Source organism: Camellia sinensis, chromosome 5 (genome assembly GCF_055761805.1).
Source record: "Camellia sinensis isolate YWXY chromosome 5, ASM5576180v1, whole genome shotgun sequence".
NCBI classification, from domain to species: Eukaryota; Viridiplantae; Streptophyta; class Magnoliopsida; order Ericales; family Theaceae; genus Camellia; species Camellia sinensis.
This window is the reverse complement of record NC_138965.1, coordinates 146,927,953-146,951,981: the sequence shown is the minus strand read 5'-3', so window position 1 is coordinate 146,951,981 and position 24,029 is coordinate 146,927,953. Positions and strand designations below refer to the sequence as shown.

The following is a 24,029-nucleotide window of genomic DNA, read 5'->3' as shown; positions in this document are numbered from 1 at the left end:
TATTTTTCATCATTTGTATAAATATCATTATTATGTACATCTGTTGCGGATTTGTGTAGAATAATCGAGAATTTACTCTTGATATGTAAATTTTTTATGTTTTGTGAGAAAAATGATATTTGTATAATCTTGAATTAAGAAATAAAGATATAACGTTTCAATTAGGGGTGAATAAATAGAAATGCTAAAATAAGGTTGAACCGGTCTAATTTTGAACTTTTAAATCTCTTCCAAACAGTCTTAAAATGAAAAATTATCACCACTCGACATGTGCCTATTTAGTGCTATATTGTTATTTTTTTAATCATTTCTTTGTTTTTAAGGTCATGCCATTATTTAGAACCTTGCTATTAGTTAGGCAAATCACCTATATGAAATTCTCAAAACACAATATAATTAATAGAGCACTCGGATCATAAGTCTATTTTTAAATTTTTTGGGAGAAGCTCTAATCTTTTTGGACTAAAATGATACAATTTGTTGAAAAGGATAACTATTTATTAAATATTATACGTTTCTCAACCTCACCATCACCAATTGCTATTGTCGGCTGTTCAATTGTTGCCGCTGATGACTTTTCCATGACTTTTCAACATATCTTTATCACCAAATAAGATTTTACTTTTTTTTTTTAATAAAATAAGATTTTACCATAAATCTAATACTTTATACTCCCTCTGAGATAAACTTTTTATCAAAATTTACTAATTAATTATTACAATTTCCAACCCATCTAACGCAAACTCATATATTAATATAAACAAATATTATAAAGCTAAAATGTTAGTAATAATTTTATCATCTAAAGTGCATATTTTTTATTTTTAAAAAAATAATACCAAGTAAATTATATATCAATTTGCGTACTAATATATAATATATTACTAGTAATGATCAAGTCAGATTGGGTCATAAATAACATTTTCAAGTCTAACTAATTCAATAAATAAATTTAAAAAGTCATCTTTATTGGCTTTATCAGCTTAAATATTAATCTTAAACTCTGGAAAAAAATAAAAATAAAAAAAGTTAGCCAGCAGACCAATATGCACACCATAGTCTCAATGCAACTCTTGTCTTTGTGGAGTTTAAAAAATTTCAATTATCTGTGTAATCTTATCTTGCATATAATGGGACTATTTTGTTGTGTGGTTTGCTTAAAAAATATGGATTACATATGTGTATACGTGTTATGCCCTTTATGTACACTCTAAATAACATTTAGGTACATAATCCGACAACTATTATAAATGTTTTAAAACATGCCATCTAATATTAAATCTCACTTTTTCCTTGTCAAAATACACGATAAAATCACTTTACATGTAAGAATTTTTTATTTTATTTTTTTTTCTCTTTTAACGGCAAAATAATCATGCAAGGATTAACTCTAAAAATGTTAAGAAAGAAGACATAATCTAACAAATATAAATATTTTAAAACATGAGAACAAAAAACCTAATAACAATTATACCCTTAGTCAACAAAATTATATTATTAGATAGTACCGCCATACCATGTCACGTTTCTTATTTAGAGCTCTTGGTAAATAAAAAGTTGCATATTTAGAGCTCTTGATAAATAAAAAATTGCAACTCAAAGCGGATCATCCCTTATCACCAATTATCTAACAAAAATTAGTCACCATATCTTACATGTATTTCCCTATTTCCCTGTATTTACCGTATTTCCCGCCACGACATTAGTTTTGGATCACCATGTATGCAATAGTGTTCCAATAATACCCAATAATTACCCAATCAACAGGTCAGGTTTTTGAAATCCTTCATTTTCATGGTTGATCTCTCCTTTCTTTACATAAAATTCAAGTCCCTCCTTTCAGTCACTCGCAATAAATCACAACAGCTGGACAAATAAGAGGATCAATCCTTAACCCATTTGACCAAATTTACAAACATAATTATTTAAATCTTCACAAAAAAATAAAATTGTTTGGCAATTTCTTTCAAGAAAGGTATTTACATCTCAAATTGTCATTTTTCAATACCAAACCTATGCACACCCACTTTACAAAAAAAAAAAAAAAAAGGGGTTGCCACAGTCTTTGGGCAACAGCAGCGATACATGGCTTCATTCGATTAACCACTAATCATTACCCCCAACGCTTTCCTTAAACCGTTATATATTATCCTCTCTTCCAACCCCATAATGCGGTGTAGAGTTCACACAAAGCAAAATGTCACCTTATTCACATTTGAGGAACCAAGGCATTTCAAGGTGTGGTATTCACCGAGATCTCTTGTGGAAGAGGAGAACTTTGCTGATCAAAATGGGCAGGTATGGCCAGACGCTGCAATGGCTTTAGAGCCACCGCGAGCTGTGCAAATGAAGGCCGCAAGTTTGGATCACTGGAAAAAATTACCAAGGAAGAAATTAGTCGTGGCGTATAGATTTCAAGGTGTATACTTCGGGTACAGATTCACATAGAAGATTAGGCGAGATAAGTTATGTGGGATTACAATCTCAAGATAATTTATCCCAATAAAGGTATTTTGGAAATTTTGCAACAAAAATAGAGTCCCACTTCTCTGCCTGGTACAAAATAATTTTGCATAAGAAGGATAAAAGGACTCTCGAGATTAGTTATCCTGAGTCAGAAAATTTAAACCAAATGTGGGATAATTTATCTTTGGATTATTTAATCCAATCCCGTCCCCTTATCCACGAATCAAACGTGGCCTTAAAGTACATTTATAGGAACTTACGTCTGCCAGCACTCCCAAATTATCCTAGCAACCAAAGGATCAACTTCCTTGGGGATGTCAAGACGACGATTTTGGAAACCTACCGCACCCACAACTTGCATTGGGTTCATCCCACTCCAAGGCAATCTCAAAGTTGCAAGCTCCCATAGAATGATGCCAAAGCTATACACATCGCACCTGCAAAATAAACATGTGAGAGAATAAATTTCCAAAACTAAATTATAGTGAAAGGGAGAAACAACTAAAATACATTTCCAAAAATACATTTCCAAAACATTGGATGAGAGAACTAAATTGAGCTTCCTCTTTTCCCGTAGTCTAGTGAAGGCGGAGTCTTCCTCTGTCAAGTCTCGAACCCTTGATCTCCTAGTGAGGTGTTGGGGTTCTGGCCAACTGAGCTAGCCCCAGTCGGTTAAATTAGCTTCCTCTTTAGTGAAAGCTAGGTAATGCTATTTTTTGTCCACTGGTTAATAGCAATGTACAAGATTTGTTACATCACATAACGGTGAATCTTTGCAGTCACCACACAAACAAAATAGCCCAAAGATTTAACTACAATAGCCGAATATTACTTACTTCTGTGATGATATCTACATCCTAATTAGTACAATAAAATAAAATTACACCGGAATCTGAGGCCCCATTTGGCAAGCCAAAAAGTCACTAAAAAAAAAGTCAAAACATCTCAGTAATTCAGAGTTTTCGATACAACTAAAAAAAGTCATTCCCAAACATATTAACTTTTTTCCACCTCATAAAATGCCAAAAAACCACTAAAAAAGCCAATTCCCAAACGAGGCCTAAATGTCTAAGTGGTCACGTTTGGTTAAAAAGTGATTGTCGAGTGGCGCATCAAAAAAAACCACTTTCGTATTTTGTTGTAACAATAGCTCCCCTGAAATGTCGTCATGTTTTTCAGCATCATACCTTTTTTTTTTTTTTCGAAGCATTAAGTAGATCATCTATTTTGCATAATTAATATTTTCTGTAAATATGTATATTAAAAACTAGAACCAATACATGAGAATCATTCATTTTACTTTTCTTTCCTGTTCCTTTTCCTTTTCCTTCTCCTTTTTTTTTTGTGCGCGCACATGAGCAAGCTAATTAAGTAATTGGCATACGTACTGCCAAGTGCAAAAAGAAAGACATTGAATAAAGATAAAAGCAAAACAGAAACTTCATGATGATCATCGATTTTCATCAACATAAGAAAAATGAGTAATTAACTCACTTCTCATTTGAAGGTTCATTGCGGAGAACTTCTGGAGCCATCCACTCCGGCTAAAGCAAGAAAGAGCACTTCAGAAGAAATAGCTTGAGAAAAAGAATGCAAATATATGAAGCAAAGTCGTGATTTAGATCTTAGAACTAATCCTCAAATGCTAACTAGAGTTTCTCACCGTTCCAGCCGTCGATTTGGATGACAAAAACGTGTTATGCTTCAAGCGTGACAACCCGAAATCACCTACCTGCAGGGTTAGAAGTAACAATATGAAAGAATTAGAAATACAACCATCAACAGGAAACCAAAGAATCTACTCCGTGAACGGCAAAAGTCTACCCCAGAAACCAGCTTGCTGAAGATTGTTTCCCAGCAAAGAAGCACGGGTGCGGGTACGAGTACGAGTACGGGTACGAGTGCGGGTACGCCGATTCGGCAAAACTCAAAAAAAGTACGATACAGGTACAGTTGCGGTACGCCGATATTTTTTTATTTTTTTTAAATATAATTATGATTAAAGGATCCAACCTACAAATTAAAATTAAATATCAAAACTAAATAAAAAATTACTCATTTTCCTATAATTTAAAACCATTAAAGCGTTAAAAATAATATTTGTAAAATCTCTCACTTTGACATGTTATGCACTGTGAATTTGTGATCATAATTTATTTTTAAAATCTTTCTTTTTGCTCATCAATTTGCTATTTTTATAAGGTGAGACCAAAGAAATAACAGGAGACCAAAGAAAGATTTAAAGTTAATTGCCAACAGTAAAGGAAAAAAAATTCTCAATTGGGGCAGGCTGTCAATTGCAATTTGCATAATACATAAAATTGCATCATTCCCAACCACTACTAATCAACTAATACAGTATCAATTTTTAATATTTTACACATAAACTTTAAAAGTTTGTTATGATTAAAGATTTTATAAAGAAATTCTAAGAGGATCTGAAGTAAAAGCATAATGCATAGTCATACACATAACTATCCTTTATAGGCCTTGTTATTTTTTTTTGTTCAAATTGCTTTTTAAAAACATCAAAATCATTTGTTGATATGCTTATACAATTTATACAAACAGACAGGACAACAGAGAAACATCAAAATTACTGATCTGCAAGGGCACCAAAAAAAAATAATAAATAATAATAATAATTGCTAATTTGCAAGGACAAAAAAAAAAGGCCCAGGCGTACCTAAGGCGTACCCATGGCGTACCTGTGGCGTACCCGTGCCGTACCCGAATGAACCAAACGTACCGGACCCTCTTTTGCCGTACCCAGTACGCGTACCGCCGTACCGAGTACGCGTACCGCCGTACTGGTACGCGTACCCGTACCCGGTAAGTACCCGGTACTTGTACGGCACTATTTTTGGAGTACCCGTGCTTCATAGTTTCCCAGTCTTAACAAGCCAAATTCTAGCTTTGAGTTCGAGGCAGTGATTTCAACAACTAGCCAAGTAAATGCCGAAAAATTGAGAGAAACAATACCTTGACATTCCAATTATTATCAACCAACAGATTTGGGGACTTCAAATCACGGTGAACAATTGTTGGTATACTGGTATGCAAGCAGTTCATACCTTTCGCCTGCAGAATAGGGCCATCAAAATTATATACAGTATAAAAATGATGTATTTGGGATTAAAACAAAAAAATAAAGGTTTAGTTAATTATCTCATACCACATCAAGAGCCATTTTAATTCTACGCTTCTCATCAATCTGACAATTAGGACGATGAATAATCCGATATAAGCTTCCTCTGGAAATCCAAAAATACTCAGAAAGTGAATCATCTCACAATACTTGAAACATGAAGCACAAAAATACAGAATTTAAGAAACGTGCATTATATATCAGTAGTCAAACCAAGTGATTGGTATAAAGGGGTGTAGAATTGAGTTGTATATTGGTAGTCCTATCAATTACTTACATTGGACGACAATTAATCATGACCACTCATCTTCTTAACTCCAAATGTGAGGATGTGGAAGACTATTTTAAAAAATAACAACAATACTAAAAAAGTGTGTTGCTATTAGCACTCCATCAATTATTTTAAACTCTCCATTTTTTAGTTTTTCTTTTGTTACAATAATAACCTCAAATGAAATTACTAAAAATGCCATCAATAATTTTGGAACACTCCATCTCACAATTAAGCCCACACACCCACTACATCATGAGTTAGGATTTATGAGAGCACCCACTACATCATGAGTTAGGATTTATGAGAGCACCCACCTCCATCACCATCCACCCATCCATCCATCTTCTCCAAATCCCACATTCAAAACCTACCCATCCTCAAAACCTTGAAAACCCTTTGACAGCAATATTCTGCAGTAGCAGTGGTAACCATTTGATTACCTACACTTCTCCGGCAATGACAATGAGTAGAAATTTTCCCGACAATCACAACTCCAAGAAACGAGAGGAGTACAACAATAAAAACTAAGAGGAGGTTCATAGCTTTGATGTTGTTCTTAGCTCAGAGGAGATTGACCTTCTATGAGGGGTAACTTTCTTAAAAAAATAGCAAAAATAATAAAAATTGTTTCTCATTTTTTTGAAACTGAACTCCCGAACATATGACCAAAATTCGGAAACACAGGTCCGAACATTGTTCATTTGTTCGGGAACAGGTAACAGAACATCTCTTATTTGTTCGGGAACAAATAATCGAAATTTGTGGAGATCGCAAAACCCACAAAAGGGGAATTTTGAATCAACAACAAAAAGCCCTACATTATTTTCTCAGGTCATGAACAAGTATGTGGAGATAAAATAATAATCACCTTCGTGGTTTTGTTAGAATTTTTGGGAGAGGCTTTTTGGGGTGTGAAAGTGTGCATTCAATTAAATGGGTGGAATGTTTTCACAAAGATAATTTTTGTATTATTTGGGGGGAGAAGAAATTTTAAGGGTTAAAAAATTTATAAATAGAGGTCCAAAGAAATGAGGGGTCCAAAATAATTGATGGGGTGCTAATGACAGCATTCCACTAAAAATCTCATTCATATATTGTTTATGAAGGCAACTTCCACTATCTCACAATTCAAATATCCATTCGAGAACTCATTAAGTGGGAATAAGTGTATAAACTGATCTTCGTAAAAAAGTAAATCAGGATCTAATAGAACATTTTGTAAGCTAGATTTATTCACTTCAACTCCAAGGCACAACTTGTAAAGTTTCTCATAAATTGTCTGGTATCATGAGGTCATAATTTACCAAAATATACCCAAATATAGGCTGACATGTTTGCATTATTGTTAATCAGACTCAAAATTGACATATCTTCACACTTGCAAGATGTTCAAACATCTTGAAAAATAAAAATATAAAATCAATTGCTCAAATTTATTTTATTGGGTGTTTTAAGTAGAAAACTCTACCGAGGCTGTTTAACAACTCCATCGGTCCCAAACCTGGATAAAGGAAGAGGGTTGTGTGTTATGAAAATGAATCCTACTTTGAATTGATTCAAGTGCTAGGTCGTTCCCCTTAAGTGACACGTTGCGCATGTCTTCGGGTGTTTCTAAAAGTAAGAAAGAAGTGTTGTATCAATGTCTGGGTGCGGTGAAAAATAAGCAAAGGTTGCGAGTTTTTCTGGACAAGCGCGGATAAAGAAGCTAGTCCAAGACTATAGGTTTAGAGTAGCCACATGGAATGTAAGAACTTTAACTAGTAAGACTATGGGATGGTAGATGTCAAGATTAGGAGGAGTTAGTATAGCTTGTGTACAAGAAACTAAGTAGACGGATGAGAAAGCTAGGGAAATAGAGGATACCGGTTTTAAACTATATTATACTGGCCAGGATAGACACAGGAATGGGATAGGAATAATAATTGCCAAGGGTCTTGTAAAAAATGTAGTTGCGGTCATTAGGAAAGGTGATAGGATTATATTAGTTAAACTAGTTATTGGAGAGAATATAGTGAATGTTATTAGTGCATATGCCCCCCAAGTAGGATTAGATGATTAAACTAAGAGAGATTTTTATGAACAAATGGATGAGGTACTATAGGATATACCCGTAGGAGAGAACCTAATTATAGGTGGAGATTTCAACGGCCATGTAGGAATCGATAAACTAGGTTATGAGAGGGTTCACGATGGGTATGGTTTTGGAGATAGAAATGAGGTTGGAGAGAGTATTTTAGATATTGCGTTGGCTTTTGACCTAGTGGTTGCCAACACATCGTATAAGAAGAGAGAGGAGTATTTGATAACCTTTAAGAGTGGGTCAATTAGGAGCAAAATAAATTACTTTTTAGTAAGAAAAGTGGATCGTCTAAAATGTAGCAACTGTAAGGTGATTCTTGGAAAGAGCCTCACGAACATAGGATCTTGGTACTAGATTTAAGCTTTAAAGAGCAATACCAAGCTAGGAAGAATAGTGGGTGTCGTAGAGCGAGATGGCAAGGCTACAAAAGGGAAAACTAGAAATATTTAAGAAGAAAATGGATATAGAGGGTACTTGAGACTTGGAAGATGATGCTAACATTATATGGAACTCGATAGTCAATTATATGAGAAGAATCTCAAGGGAAGTCTTCGGAGAATCAAAAGGAAAGGGACCCAGCTCCAAGGAAACTCGGTGATGGATGAAAGAAGTTCAAGCGGTAGTAAGGACGAAAAAAGAGTACTTTAAAAAGTGACAGAATGATAGAACTGAGGAAAATATTAAGAGCTACAAATTAGCTAATAAGGAGGTCAAAAAAATAATGAGAGGCTAAGTTGAAGGCCTATGAAGACCTATACACTAAACTAGATATAAGGAGGGAGAGAAGAGAATATACAAACATGCTAAGATAAGAGAGAAGAAAACAAGAGATTTTAATCAGGTTAAATACATCAAAAGTGAGGATTCTAAAGTGTTGGTGAAGGATGATGAGATTAAGAAGAGGTGAAATAACTATTTTGAGAGGATATTAAACGAGGAACATGAAGGAAGGTTAAAAAAGGAGGATGTAGCCAGTAATAAAAAAAACCAAGACTACAAGTTCTATCGCAAGATTAAGAACTTTGAAGTGGAAATTGCACTTAAGAAGATAAAATCGAATAAAGCTTTACGACCCAATGATATTCCTATTGAAACTTGAAAATGTTTGGGTAAAAAGAGGATTGCTTGGTTGACTAGGTCATTTAGCAAGATTTTGTTAACTTGGAAAATGCTAGAAGAGTGGAGGAAGAGTATTTTAGTGCCAATCTATAAGAATAAATGAGATGTCCAGAATTGTAATAACTATAGAAGAATCAAGCTAATGTGTCATATAATGAAAGTGTGAGAGAGAATAATGGAACGTCGATTACGAGATACCACAGAGGTGTCAGAGAATCAATTTGAATTTATGTCGGGTAAGTCAACAATGAAAGCGATCTATCTTTTGAAGAAAATAATAGAAAAGTATAGAGGGAAAAAAAGAGACATTCATATAGTTTTTATCGATCTTGAGAAAGCATATGATAGAGTGCCTTGGGATATAATCGAGTGGGTGTTAGAGAAGAAATGAGTGACAAAAAGATACATTGATGTGATTAGGGACATGTATAAAAATATGGTCACCACTATTAGATCGTCTAGTGAAGAGACAAGTGAATTTTCAATTACTGTAGAGTTACACTAAGAATCAACCTTAAATCCTTATCTTTTTGCTTTAGTTATGAATGAGTTGATAAGAAATATTCCAGATGATGTGCCATGGTGTATGCTTTTTGCAGCTGATATCGTGTTAGTGGATGATACTAGAGAAGGAGTTAACACTAAGTTAGACACTTAGAGAATAATACTTAAATCTAAAAAATTTAGAATAAGCAAAATTAAAACAGAGAACAAGGCGTGTAATTTTAGTAACAGTAACAATGAAAGCAGAGGAGAAGTAAAGATTGAAAACCAAGAACTATCTAAGAGTCAACATTTTCGTTATTTATAATCGATTATCACAATTGTTGGGGAGATTGGAATGGATGTGGTCCATACAATTAAGGCAGGGTGGCTTAAGTGGAGGAGTGTGTCTGGGGTATTGTGTGATAAACGAGTACCCACTAGACTAAAATGAAAGTTCTATTGAACAGCTATTAGACCAACAATATTGTATGGAACGAAATGTTGGCAACTAAGAAACATGTAGATAAAATGAGTATTGCTGAGATCAGGATGCTAAGGTAGATGTATAGCAAGACTAGAAAAGACAGAATTAGGAATAAGTATATTCGTGAATAGATATAAGTAGCACCGATAGAAGATAAGTTGAGAGAATAGATTGAGATTTGGTCATATACAACGGAGACCAACAGAGACAATAGTGAAGAGATGTGATACGGTAATGGTAGATAAAAGTGTTAGGGGAAAGGGCAGGGGCAGGGACACGGAGAGATCTAGATTGATGTGGGTGAGTGTAGTAAATAGAGATATGAATCTCCTTAATTTGACTAATCAAATGGTCGTTGATAGAGTTGAGTAGAGAAGAAAGATTCATGTAGCCGACCCCATTTGATGGAACTTAAGGCTTAGTTTGGTTTGGTTTGGTTTGGTTTGGTTTGGTTTGGGTGTTTAAGTAGAAACTTATTATTGTCATTGGACCTTCAAATCCATCAGAAAGTCCAAACACATCCTTAAACATCCAGAAGCTTCCATCCAGATTCTTGATTTTTGATCCGCTTCGCAATGAAGAAACCAATCAAACAATCACAAGATCCAAAATATGAAGAATTCTCCATGACTTTTGATCCTAATTCTAACAGAGGCCCAAATTGACAGATGACCAATTGCAGTTTTGGAGTTTCCCATCAACAACAGGGGAAAACAGTAGGCTAAGAGTGAAAACAAAGATGTTTAGTTGTTACAATTAATACTTAGGTTGACCCGCTCAGGTTCAAAATGACATTAAAATTGCAGAATTCATATTGGACATACCAATGCTTCTTTAAAGGGGACTTCAAATCATCAGATAATATAATTAGATAAGCAAACCATTATACCTGGGGAGAAACTCAGTGACAATAGAAAGGTTTGGAGGTCGAGTGACAGCACCCATAAAAAGAACAACATTCGGATGACGCAATCTACGCATTATGCGAACCTGACATACAAAACCATGGTGCTTGGTCAATGATTTTCCCTTGGTAAAAAAAAAAATAGCCTTAGTGCAAAGAAACATTCATTCTAAACCTCGGAAACAATCTGAAACAGAACAGGGAGAACGACCAAAAAATTTATTCTCCGAGATTCTGTTACACTCAATATGATAAATATGAGTCCATGCCATGGCGCTTTTTTAGCCAACACATATATTGAGAATAGATATATAAATCTCAGGGGCAATTTCTTACTTCACTCCTAAATTCAACCAAAGCTGCACCTGAGAAATCCTGGTCTAAAAACTTCTTCACAGCAACCTCCTGCATCAAGAACAATCCAGCTGCCAGAGAATTAGAAATTATAAAATTCATTTTCAGGGAAAAGCATTACAAAATTAACAAAAAGAATAAATTTATGCCCCCATGAAAAGGCTCTGCCAAATGAATATATAAGTTTATTTACTTATCTATATATATGTAAATATATTATACATAAAATAAATTTTGAAATCAATTGAAGCAAAATTTGTGCAATTAACATAAAAATTCAGCATAGGTCTAACAAGGTTCAGGGTTGACAATATGAAACAATTAAAGATAACAAAGGCAAAAGCAGGTGAAAAAAAATTCACTTGTGAATTGTCATGAGTAATCTTATAATTCAAAACATTCATGAATTGCAAATGCAAGACGAAAATATGAAAGTATTTTGAACTAATATTTAATGCATTCCATGCACAGCACCGAGATTGTTAAAAGCCTACAACATCGCTTCTCTTATAATAGCATTTTCAGTCATGACCGCTTTTGTTGGACAAAACCAGATATTGTTATTTTGTAAGAAACAAAAATTAGAGTATTAGATAGAAAATTGATTGACATAGGAGATCAGCGGCTTTAACTTCTTGTGACACATCTGGCCCTGGGGGCTTTAATTGCTTAAGATGAGAGGTTGGTTGATGAGCTCGAAATGATAGTAGGGGAGTGTTCATTGTCTTTTAAGATTTAGTAATGTAAATAATAGTGAGTGGATAGACTGCGATAGAATGGATTGAAAGTAACCCTTTCTCTCGGGCTTTCTAGAAGCAAAAGGTAATCTTTCTTCCGTCTAACAGGACTCAGGAGTTTATGACGCTAATAGCCCTTGGTTAAGAAATTCTTGATGGGAGGAGTTAGCTTGACTTTATGGTTTATGCTCTCCCAATTGGTGGAAGAGGGAGGGTGACTTTAGTGTCATTAGGTTGGACTTGGAGAAGCTCAATGGGAATAGGGTTACCCAAAGCATGTCTTTATGGTTTAGTTATGCTCTCCCAAAATGTTGGATTCACATGATCAAATCTCCAAACTAATTTGGTGTGTAGTAAATTGGACACATTTCTATAATCTGTGGAGTCAGAAAAAAGATTTTTAAGTGTCAGACTGGAGGTGATTCCTCGAGTAGCAGTGAATCATCATCATGTGGTTTTGTTTTGGAGAGTTGTCCATTTAAATGGGGTCTCACTCCTTCTAGATTTGAGAATATGCGGTTAGAGCATCAATCATTCAAGAAATACTTTAAGGAGTGGTGTGGCAATTGTAGGGTTTGTGAGTGGGAAGGTTTTAAATTTATGAACAAACTCAGAACAGTGAAAGATAAGTTGAGGGTTGGAATAAGAAGTGTTTGGTAATTTGAAGGAGGTAAAACTGAAATTTTGAGAAGAGTAGAAGAGTTGGGTAGTTTAGAAGCAAAGGGAGGTCTTGATGAGTCTCGTCTGAAGGAAAGATAGGATTTAAAGGTCAAATTTAAGAAAGTGATGTTTCGGGAGCAAATTTCATGAGCCCAAAAAACAAAGATCAAGTGGTTAAACGAGGGGATAATATTTCGAAATTATTTCATAGGGTTGCAAATGGGAAAAGGGAAAAGAAATTTATTAAGAGGTTGAAAAGAGACTCTAGGAAGTTTGTGGAGAGGGAATACCAGATAATTAATAGAATTTTTTTCCTTTTATTAAAGTTTGTACTCTTCGTATGGGGTAGAAAGGCTAGGGATTGAGGTTTTGGTGTGGTCTCCAATCAAGGTTAGTAATTCTAGTTGTTTGGAGAGACCTTTTGATGAGAACATTAAATTGGCAATTTTTTTAGAATGAAAGGGATAAGGCTCAAAGGCCTAATGGCTTTACTATGGTTGTCTTTCAAGAGTGTTGGGATGTTTATTAAGAGTGAATTGGTGAAAGTTTTTGCTGAATTTTTTGAGAATGGTAAAGTGAATGCTTGCACAAATGCTTCACTAATTTGTTTGGTCATCAATCAGCATTCATACCATGGTGGCGGCCTGTGGCTGGTCCTGTCCATGCGATTGTGGCTGTGCACCGGTAGGGTGGTTGTGAGTATAGCCACTGCTGAAGCTGGAGAGGAAAGGAGGGGGAAAAAGAGGAAACAGATGGAGGAGAGAGCGTGAACTGGCCTGATGGTTAGGGCCAAAAAATGGAGATGATGATGACAATGAACAGTAATTACATCATTTTTCATTGAAGCTAAATTAAAATTTTAAAACACAAAATATGCGAGGGCAAAAAATAATTTCATATATTTTGTTAGCTCTATTTATTCTACAATTATTAGATGGGTATGCCACGCAATTATGCCAAACTTATAGGGCTTACTGTATTTTCACCATTAGTCTAGGGAGACCTGTGTAATTTACTCCAAATAAAAGGATCAGTTAATATGGTTCAAGCATGTTCACAAAAAAGGCTAATGATGACATTCACAGGATATCTGACTAGTTTGCAGCCACCTTAAAGGGAGATTTAGGATAAATATGCCATAGAAGACCATGTACTTATAACATTCAGATACTGTGATGGATAAATAAAGCAGGAAAAGCACACAAAATTTGATATGATCCAAACAATGAAAACAGAATCGGTTGTCCAGATTACCTATTTCTTATCAACGAAAGGAGGGTTAGAGGATTAGGGTAATATGAAAACAGAAGAGTACTTTGGTTGCTCTAAGCAGTAAACATTCTGATAACTCAGGTTTAGTCCAGAGTAATGGTGATAGCTAAAGACAAACGAATACAACATGTGATCTACAATTTTAGAATATCAAATACAGCACTTTTAAAATGTTTGGCACATGAAAAATATAAACAAACAAGGTACATAAATTCTTTTACATGAAGTACTTTTAAAACCTAAAAAATAAGACACTACAAAGCGCAAAATAATCAAGCAAATAGTTTATGTTCCCTTGACAGAACCACAAGTGATGGATAATAATAATAATAATAATAATAATAATAATAATTGGTAGCAGTAGCAGAAGTCACAGTACTCACAGTGCCATTCCAATCAGCACGGTAGACCTCTCCATATGAACCTACATGGGGAGGGGGGAAAATGTGAAATATAATTTTAAAAAATAAAGTAAAATTCTGAAGCAGGATAGATAGATTGACAAACCTACTAATACTAACAACAAAAATATTGATAAAATTGGTGATGAGAAGATGACAACAATGAAAATAGTGATAATAATAACGGCAACCGCATTGATATCCACCTTTAATTTGTTTCATTCTTTAATACCACACACACAAGCATACAGAGACCCTGCTGATGGAAGGAGAAAAAGGTTCTTACTCTTGAATGAAAAGCTGTCCCGAGGAGCCAGATTAATGCTATATTAAAGTTTTAGAGGACTCGACAAAAACAGTTGATTTGAACATGCACTAGCTTAAGAGGTAGCGCACAACTCTCAAAAGCATCACTTTCAGCAAGAACTAAAACAGAAAAAATTTGAGCTTGGACAGTCATGTTTACCTAGTCCAATTCTTTCACCAATTACTAGATCATCCCAAGGAATTTCACATTCCCCAACATCATCCATTACCGGATCAGCCTGAACTGCACTAGAATCGACTGATGAGCTTGGACTTTCTGGGCCTTTTAGTTTTAAATTTGCCCCCATAAATCTATCACGTGTATACTTCCTATGATCATGTACTCCAATGGCATTCCTTCCATGTTCTTTTGCCATGTGTAACCCATCACTTTGCCGAACCTCCTCATCCCTGTGATGTTCTTCCTTATGATTAATGTTTAAATTATCCTCCAAAGAAAACCTATTAAATTGACTCTCCATAGATGCTAACAATGAATTGCCATCAATCGAAATTTTTTTGTCCCCGATATCTCTATGGGTAGGATAATTCTTATTCTGTAATTTTGGAATATTAGGGTAGACTTTTTCTGATCCAGTAGAACTGGTAGAAGCTGATGATGACATATTATAATCATTAACTTCACGATTATTTCTAGGAAGGAGTCCCTCCGCAAAATCATATTCTTTTCTTGTAGGGACCTCATTGCAAGCCTGGCGATTCTTCCACATTAATGATGCAGGAGGTCGACCAGAGACAAGTTCATTCTTCGGCCTTCGAAACTCATCAACTTTATTCCAAGCAGGATTGCTCTGTACAGAAGCCTTGCCAGATCCTTTTATCTGGAATGGATTAAGATCAGCAAAAAGATTTTTGGAGTCCTCTGTGGTACTCTGGTTATAAGGAACTATGTTAACATTCAACCTTGAACCATCACCAGATGCATTGGGCCCACGACTGCCTTTATGGAGAGAAGTTCCAATTGCCAGTGAGGGAACATGATCTAACTGTTTAGCCGGAGCTACTTTATTAATTCCAGAAGAACCAACCCCAGTATCACCACTTGCACTCGGGAGTACAGTCTTTTCAGAACTTGCCTTTCTACCCAGTGGCAAACTATTTTCAACCACAGAGCTTTGACTGCTGCCTTCAAAGTCGCCAAGTAGTGGCCTCGGTATTGGGTAAAAAACTTCAGAGTCATGAGCTGTCTGAAGAGTTGGAAGTTTGCTTAATTTTGGATGGAATGAATTAAATGATGTATCCTTTGCACTTAGAATATCGGCTGGTATAAGTGTCCCAGGGGCTCCCATGAGATCAACCAAAAATTCACTGAAAGCAAAACATATACATCAGATTCAGACTCAGAATATGCAGACAAACATTTGAAAGTTGAAACAGATAAAAACATGTGATTGTATGGATTTTTAAATATCTGTATGCATGAATAAGCTCCACAGCAAGTAATTCTGCTTAAGTGATGTTGTCTAGACTCTAAAATATAAACAATTAACAACCATCTATATAAAATTGTGAATTGCATTTCAGTTAGCCAATTAAAAATGATACTGCTGAACTCAGTTATATGGGTAAATTACACTTTGCACCAAATCCCACTTTGAACCCTACACATGAAATCATAACACACTTCTGATCAAATCCCACTTTGGTCCCTACACATGAAATCGTGGCAGTCAACCTCCTACACTTTTGCTAAAATCTCACTTTGGTCCCTACACAAGTGTCAATCTCTCTCTTCTGTTATTTTATTTTTTAATCTTTAACAAAATCAAATCATATGACAAAAATGTGACTACAAAATGAGGGTAACAGAGGAAAATCATCCATGTTTCCTAACAATATACTTTGTCCTACGTGATAAGCATGTGAGAGGTATATAATACAATATATATGTGTCCGTATGCTAAAAATTGGGATGACGATGTAAGAAAATAGAGCTTTTGAGATAATAAAAAAATGCAACAAAGAAATCAAAGAGAAAGGAAAATGAATAGACAAAAAACTGTGTTACTGTGAAAAACTGAGTTCCATGATTTCAATTTATGCAAAACCCTATTTCTTCTTCTTAATCGTTCATAATCTACATTTTGTTTTAGCCTAATACAGTTGAAATTTGATGTAAATTTTGGGACAAAGTGTGTTGGTGTAAAATGTAGATGATTTCCCTCTCTTACCCTCATGTCGTAGTCACATTCTTGTCATGTGATTAGATTCGGTTAAAGATTAAAACAATTAAGTAACATAAATGGAACATTGATACTTGTGTAGGGACCAAAGTGAGATTTGACCAACAATACAGAGGGCTAACTGTCACAATTTCATGTATACAGACCAAAGTGATTTTCATAATTCCAATTTATGCAAAATCCTAGGTTGTGTTTGGTACAGCTTTTCAATCATGATTCTACACACAAGTTCGACTGTGGCGTTTGTTTACGGTTTTCAAAACACATTTCCACACTCACGTTTGAAAAATAGTGTACCCGGACGTCCGGCCGGTCATCCGGCCAGTTGACTGGAACAGTGTTCTTGTATTTATTTTATTTTAAATTTTTTTTTTTTTGCACTTGTTATTTTTATATGTTAAATAAAAAATATTTTCAATTTTTTTATGAGTTTTGAATAGAATTTTGGGTTGTGTTTGGTTATGAGTTGTAAGTTTTTGTATAAAAATTATGTCACATCACTCAATTCAAAAACTCTTTTCAAAACTAATTCACCAAACAAATTTTCTACACTCAAATCATAATTTCAAAACTCACAAACTCAAAATACAACTCATATTCTCAAATCATATTTACAAAAGTCTACCAAACGCAACCCTAGTTCTTCTTCTTAATCGTTCATAATCTGCATTTTGTTTTAGCCTAATACAATCGAAATTTGATGTAAATTTTGGGACAAAGTGTGTGTGTTGGTGTAAAATATAGATGATTTTCCTCTCTTACCCTCATGTCGTAGTCACATTCTTGTCATGTGATTAGATTCTGTTAAAGATTTAAACAATTAAGTAACAGAAATGGGACATTGACACTTGTGTAGGGACCAAAGCGAGATTTGACTGAAAATACACAGGGTTGACTGTCACAACTTTATGTGTTGAGACCAACGTGAGATTTGACCAGAAGTGCAGGGAATTTACTGTCATGATTTCATATGTAGGGGCCAAAGTAAAATTTGGTGCAAAGTGCAAGGGTGCAAAGTGTAATTTACCCCAGTTATAAAGATGCAGAGTGCACATGATTTGCTATTGATGGACTAACTAGAAAAAGTAACCAAAAAAGGAAACAAGAATTATTTCAAGAATTTCTTGCATAAATAAAATAAAATGAAACAAACACACCACCTAAATATTTTAGTCACACAACACGACAGCACTAGCTCAACATTGCAAGTAGCTAAGGAGAACCATAATAATTGTTTTTATTAAAAAAATTCTAAGTAGTTGTTTGGGATGTGCTATATAAGTATACTTTTTAATTTTTTGGTTAAAAAAGTAGAGAAAAAAATATGTACGTTTGGGATAATTTTTGGACTTTTTACGAAAAGATGTGTAATAAAATACTGTAGCAAAATCCAAAATGACAATTTTACCCTTTCGATTTTTTGACTTTTAACTTTTTGACTTTTTGGATAGTTGAATTCAAAGGGTAAAATAATAATTTTGTCCTAGTGGCTTCCTCCACAAGCTACCCTTGAATAGTATAGGTTTTTTAGCTTTTTAGCTTTTTTAGTAACTTTTTGACTTTTTGGCTTTTTTAGTTTATCCCAAACAAGGCCTAAATGTGTTTCCCTGATCTCAAATATGAGCACAAAGCACAGATACATATCCTGATGTTCACATAGAAAATGGCTTCATATGTACTCTTCCCATCGTGAGTACATAAGAAGGAAACAATTGATCTCATGGAAGGCTAACAGTCTATGATTCAGTTCCAATTTTAACCAGACAATTAAGTTCCAACATTAAACCAAAACAACTAAAGTAAAAGAAGAAAAACAATTATTTGTGAACAATCTGATGTGAAATTTATAAATTGCATAATCGTTTAGAATTAGTTTCCAATGAGAGAAACCCAGTAGGTAGGAAAACTGAAGAGAATTTCAATGTTAAGAACCGAAAATTCCTCAGAGAAAAAATTGCAGGTCTTGTAGTACAGTATTAGAAATGCAGAACAATATGTCAGAAGCATTATAAGGTTCCAATACACTTAATGGGGTTGCCCAAATGGTGCAAAGGACCCACCATATGATACATAAAACCAACAAACCTGAAAAAAGCTCAGCTCCTTACCTTTCATTTGCCAACTTTATGATGTTGACAGCATCATCTTCAACACCTGTGTAATGACTACCTTTTACCAATCTACAAGGTAATCCAACATTGTCAGCTAATACCTGCATTACAGACAACAAATAAAATAAAAGCACAGCTCATGTTCCCAATATGAATATTACAATAACATGATAAGAAAAAGATAAACCCTAAGAACATATATGACCTAATTTAGAAAAGTACTTGTATAATAAAAACAAGGGCAAATTACACTACTGGCCTCCCCTGAGGTTCTTGACAATTTCAAGGACCTTCCTTGAGGTTACTGACAATTTCAAGGACCTCCCCTCTAGTTGCTGAAATGACATTGTCCTCTCTTTTGCTTCACTAGTTAGTTTTAGATTCTCCCTTTTGTTATTGACTGTTCTGTTACTATGACAAACGAAAGATGCTGAGAGCAGTATAAATTTCAAATTCATTTTGCATTTTCCCTTGTTTCTTATGTTTGGACATTAAGACCAAATATGTTTAAAAGACTAATATGCCCTTATTGTCCCCACATTATAAAGACAAAAATGCCCTTGATATTAACACATCCTTACCGTCACTTCCCTAACCCATTCCACCATCTCCACAGGATATCAAAAGATTTTGGACATCTCTCTTTCTTTCTTGATCCCTTACCTTTTGCTGGTTTGAGCTCATCTTCAGGTTCTCCCTTTCTGGATCTAAGTAGAAAACTAGCTTCTTCTCTTAAGCGACAACGACCAAGTATTTGCATGAGCTGCATATTGAAAACACCCTTCTTTTTTAGATCAATACAACACCAGCCCCTCCCCAAACCAACTCACTATGTAATCACCCACCATCACAACCATGCACCATCAAACCCCTCTCCCCAGAGACTTACTCCCTAACTCCTCACCCACCATCAAACCATCCACCAACTATGCACCACCACCATCTTCCCCCCTTGAATAGATTGATCTCCACACAACTCATCTAAGGCAAAATTGTATAGTCACAATGATGTTTGGCTTAGGAGGATCGAGTGCCGTGGTCCCTCGAGCTTTCAAATTGCAAGAAGAACTTAAGCATGAAGAAGCGGGTGGAGATGGTATTGTGAACTATAGAGGTGACATCTACATGCATTCTTGGACAGGAACCATTATTGGTCCTCACAATTCTGTACATGAAGATCACATTTATTGGCTGAAGCTTTTATCGGTTGGGGCTGAAACAGGGGTGGTAGTTCCGTATATGAGGTGGAAGGGCTGGCGGGTATGGTGGTGCGGTCATTTTAAAAGCCACATGGAGATGTCTATGAAATTCAGTAGTAACCTCAGTGGAGGTCAGTGTAATTTTCCCTAAAAACCAATATTTGCTCAATATGAATCAAGAGGAATTTGTTTAATTAGAATTGGCAAAAATTTTCAATATCATGAAATATACTAAAAGGCACTCAATTTTATTTTTTTTTAACCTACTAGGCTTTAAGTGTCCCAAGCACTAAATTTCCTATATAAATTTGATTAAATCATACATCCATAGATGCATTTTGTGCCTTTTATCATTGTGTATATTGCAGACTAACCACTCTATGAAGGACAGATACTCCAAAAAGATGCCATAAATGTATCCAATACGTTCAAAAAAGTATTCAAAAATCATTTTAGTTTTTTTCACTTTCAAACACGGCTTAGATTATGTTATCTAGACTTAGGGTACGAGCATAGGGTGGTGCTGGTGCAGGTGAGGGTGCAATCATCAGCCTAAGTTATGGGATATGTATCCAAAACTTGGGTGTAGTTGTAAGGTATGGGGACATGTCAAAATGTCAAACATTCCTAAACGGGCACATATCTCAAACACATATATATTGCACATTATATAATATCCGTATAAAAAATTAAGAGATGACTTGAAATTAAATGAGATTTAGGAAAAATATTATGTCATTCAAAAACAGAGGAGGAAGATGCCAGAATGCTTTGGGAGAATCAAGTGTCTAAGTTGGCTATGGGTGGTTGATACATATCCCACACCCTTACCCTTGTGGTCCTATCCAGTGGACATGGGTACTGTGAACAGTGTTACATTGGCCTCAGATAGATTGGATACGGCTTGGATATGGATGATACAAACGCAAAATAGTAAGCTGGAGAAAAGGGGTTAATTTCAAAGTTGTAAAAGGCTTTGCCTCGCCTCACCTCGAGGCTAAGGTAAAACTCATCAAGGCTTTGATTTTAGGCATTACTCCCCAAAGGCTTGCACATCACAGTTTGAGACATGCACTTTAGTTGTGCTTTGTACGCTTTTTGTGCATAAGCATATGAGAGTATGCATATGCAGCAGAGGTTGCATTGGGCTTTTGTTAAACTTGCTTAAACATTAAAAAAACAAAAAATAAAAAGAATCCTTTTTTGCAACTATATTCTAACAGGAAAAATTAAGTAAATGATCAAATCAAGAAAAACACAATAAATGGTTGAGAAGCTCGATCACTAAAGTTAAAAATATCAATTCACTTTCACTGAAGGCAAACTTACATTTATATTTAATTTTGTTTTTCATTTTTTTACTATTTTAAAATATTTAATTTATTCACTAAGTATTAATATTTAAAATTTGAAATGCTTACGCCTCAACGCCTTGAGGCTTACGCCTTGCCTCACGAGAGGTAAAATACCTCAAGATACGCATTCACCTTTAAAAACTTTGGTTAATTTAACAATAGGGGCAGCCAAATTATTCAAGCACAATTGCCACATGCTTAGTGTACCTGGAAATAAGCAGAAAATATTTATATTGCCATAGTTTAGCATGTAACCACCAAAGATTGGAAGGTATAAGTTCTTGCAGAGTACTTATCTAATAAGATCTCACATGGCACCTATCCTTTTAGGCCTAAAATTCCAAAATCAGAATAGCAATGAATAGTCTACACTGGATAAGCTCTGTCCCCCCAGAAAGGGCAGTGGCAAATGACATTCTGATAGCTTACCTTGAAAAGTAAAGCACGATGCCGCGACAACCCAATCTTTAGGGACCCAATAGGCAACACGCTAGTGTGAAGAGATGTCCTCAACTCTGTGCTTATTTCCATCCACCTTGCTAACATGATATTAGCATCCTTTACTGGCCCACCCATGTGATCTGTAACAAGTTCCGCGAGCCTCTGTACCAGAACACTAACCTCACCAGCTGAGCAATCTAGTGAAATACAGTGTGCTATCTGCAACAACTCTTGCAGCGATGGGTCAATTGTTTGGTTAACTATAATAACTTCAAAGCCAGAACTACCAGGGTTTGTTTCAAGATATGCGAGAGATGGCATTTTCCCTTGGGTTGCTGGATCTGTGGATAGCCCAAATACATCATAGAAACCATCCACTACTTTCTCTTCGTAGTCAAGGACACTATAACCCTGATGAGACAAAAACAAAAAGAAAACTTACATTATTTTTTTCATTATAAACAAATTGGCAGAGTAATTATTGCCTTACAACAACTAACACTGAAAAGCATCTACAAAAGTTGGGGAAACAAAAAGCAAAAAACTCATTATACGTTTATCACATTACTCTGTTACTTTCCGTCTACTTTCGGTACATATTTTCATAAAAAGTCAAGATACCAGATAAAATAGTCAATTCCCAAATGGGGCATACTGCGCAACATTCAAATGGTTTGCCTGGTGGTCAAGACCTTGGGCCTGTGCGCTCACTCGAAACCTCCTAGGTGCAAATAATTTAATAGTGTCAATCCACGCCGCAAGTGGACGGTATAATTGGTGTGCCAATTAGTCGGTCCAGTGGACGGCGAGATTGGTGCCCCGATTAGTCGGTCCAGTGGGTCGGACACCGAGTTATCAAAATTCAAGTTGTATCAAACTGACCTAAACTACTTAGATTATGAAGTTGCCCAATCCGAAGCCAAATTAACAACCAAAAACAAAGAAAACCCACTAAATCAAGCTCACAAGAGTATAATTCAGTACATGCAACACTTAAAAATTTCATAAAATTCAACCACACCAAACTCACCCAGTACTGCCGCGACAACAAATCCGCAGCAGCTTCATCCCTCTCCCGAATCGAATTACTCCCGTGGCGCCCCAAGCTCAGCAACGTCACAGCTCGGATCTGATCCTTCTCGGGATCGTCCCCAGATTCCCGCCCCGAAACACTCAGAGCTAGGGCTAGCTGAACCTGATACTCCTCCTCCGACGAGTAGTAGTCCTGCGTATTGACCGCCGATTCGGCCGGAGTGGTCGTCACAGTCGCCGGAGAGACGGCGGTAGAAGGAGAAGAAGAGGTCGATGGACTCGCCGGAGATTGGGCGGAGGTCTGGCCGGAAGAAGCTACGCGATGATCGGAGCCACATGTAGGGGAGACAGTCGAAGGAACTTCGTTGGATCGATTAGGGTCGTGATTGCCCCCTATGTGAAGCTTCTTGAAAATGTGTTTCATCGTTCCCTCCGCAGTCTCTCTCTCTCTCTCTCTCTCTACACTTTCTCTCTCTATATATCTATATTACCTTCTTTTTGTTCCTTTCTCTCTCTATATCTCTCTATTAGTCTCTCTTTCTCTCTCTAGAGGAGAGTCAAGACCAAGGTGAGAGAGAAAGGAGGGAAAACTTTAATGGAGTTGTGTTGTGTATATGATGGACGGTATAGAAATGGACGCGGAGTTTGAGTGGAATTACGGAAATACCCTGGACCTTTTCATACGCTAAGGTGTGTGGAGTTTGACGCGCAAACTAGCGCGTGGGTTGGTGATTGTGGTGGGCCCACTTGAGAGAGAGAGAGAGAGGGACTTTGCTTTCTTAACCGCGTGAGTGTTCGTGATTCTATCCTTGTTTCCATTTTTTTTTAGAAATTTACATTAAATACTAACAAAAAAACAAAAATAGGAAGTTGAGAAAATAATTATAAATGAGTAATATTATGAAATATTTTATATGAGTAATATTATGAAATATTTTATAAATATTTTTCATATATTAATAGAATAAAAAAATTTATAAAGTATTTTATGATTTT

The 24,029-nt window shown here is 35.6% G+C and overlaps 1 protein-coding gene across 2 annotated transcripts; it reads right to left on the bottom strand.

Moving 5' to 3' along the window:
- Positions 1-1,898: 1,898 nt before the first annotated feature.
- Positions 1,899-23,667, bottom strand: EDR1 (Protein kinase superfamily protein). 2 transcript variants are annotated; one of them, XM_028231810.2, is made up of 14 exons: positions 23,032-23,638; positions 21,990-22,412; positions 19,004-19,107; positions 14,852-16,020; positions 14,368-14,408; positions 13,345-13,429; positions 11,298-11,386; positions 10,947-11,047; positions 5,642-5,720; positions 5,449-5,547; positions 4,130-4,198; positions 3,961-4,010; positions 2,727-2,903; positions 1,899-2,369 (listed from the first exon to the last, which is right to left on the bottom strand). In XM_028231810.2, the coding sequence occupies exons 1-14, from the start codon at positions 23,455-23,457 to the stop codon at positions 2,234-2,236; spliced, it is 3,048 nt and encodes a 1,015-aa protein (XP_028087611.2). In that variant the 5' UTR covers positions 23,458-23,638; the 3' UTR covers positions 1,899-2,233. The 2 variants fall into 2 exon arrangements, with proteins under 2 accessions (XP_028087611.2, XP_028087612.2); XM_028231811.2 differs by lacking the exon at positions 13,345-13,429 and having other exon boundaries at positions 11,298-11,366; positions 23,032-23,667.
- Positions 23,668-24,029: the final 362 nt, after the last annotated feature.

Coding starts and splice junctions, on each gene's coding strand:
- EDR1 (XM_028231810.2), bottom strand. CDS start 23,457: ATGAAACACATTTTCAAGAAGCTTCACATAGGGGGCAATCACGACCCT. Junction 22,413..23,031: donor TGTTGTCGCGGCAGTACTGG/GTGAGTTTGGTG, acceptor TTGTCTCATCAG/GGTTATAGTGTCCTTGACTA. Junction 5,721..10,946: donor GTCACTGAGTTTCTCCCCAG/GTATAATGGTTT, acceptor TTGGATTTCCAG/AGGAAGCTTATATCGGATTA.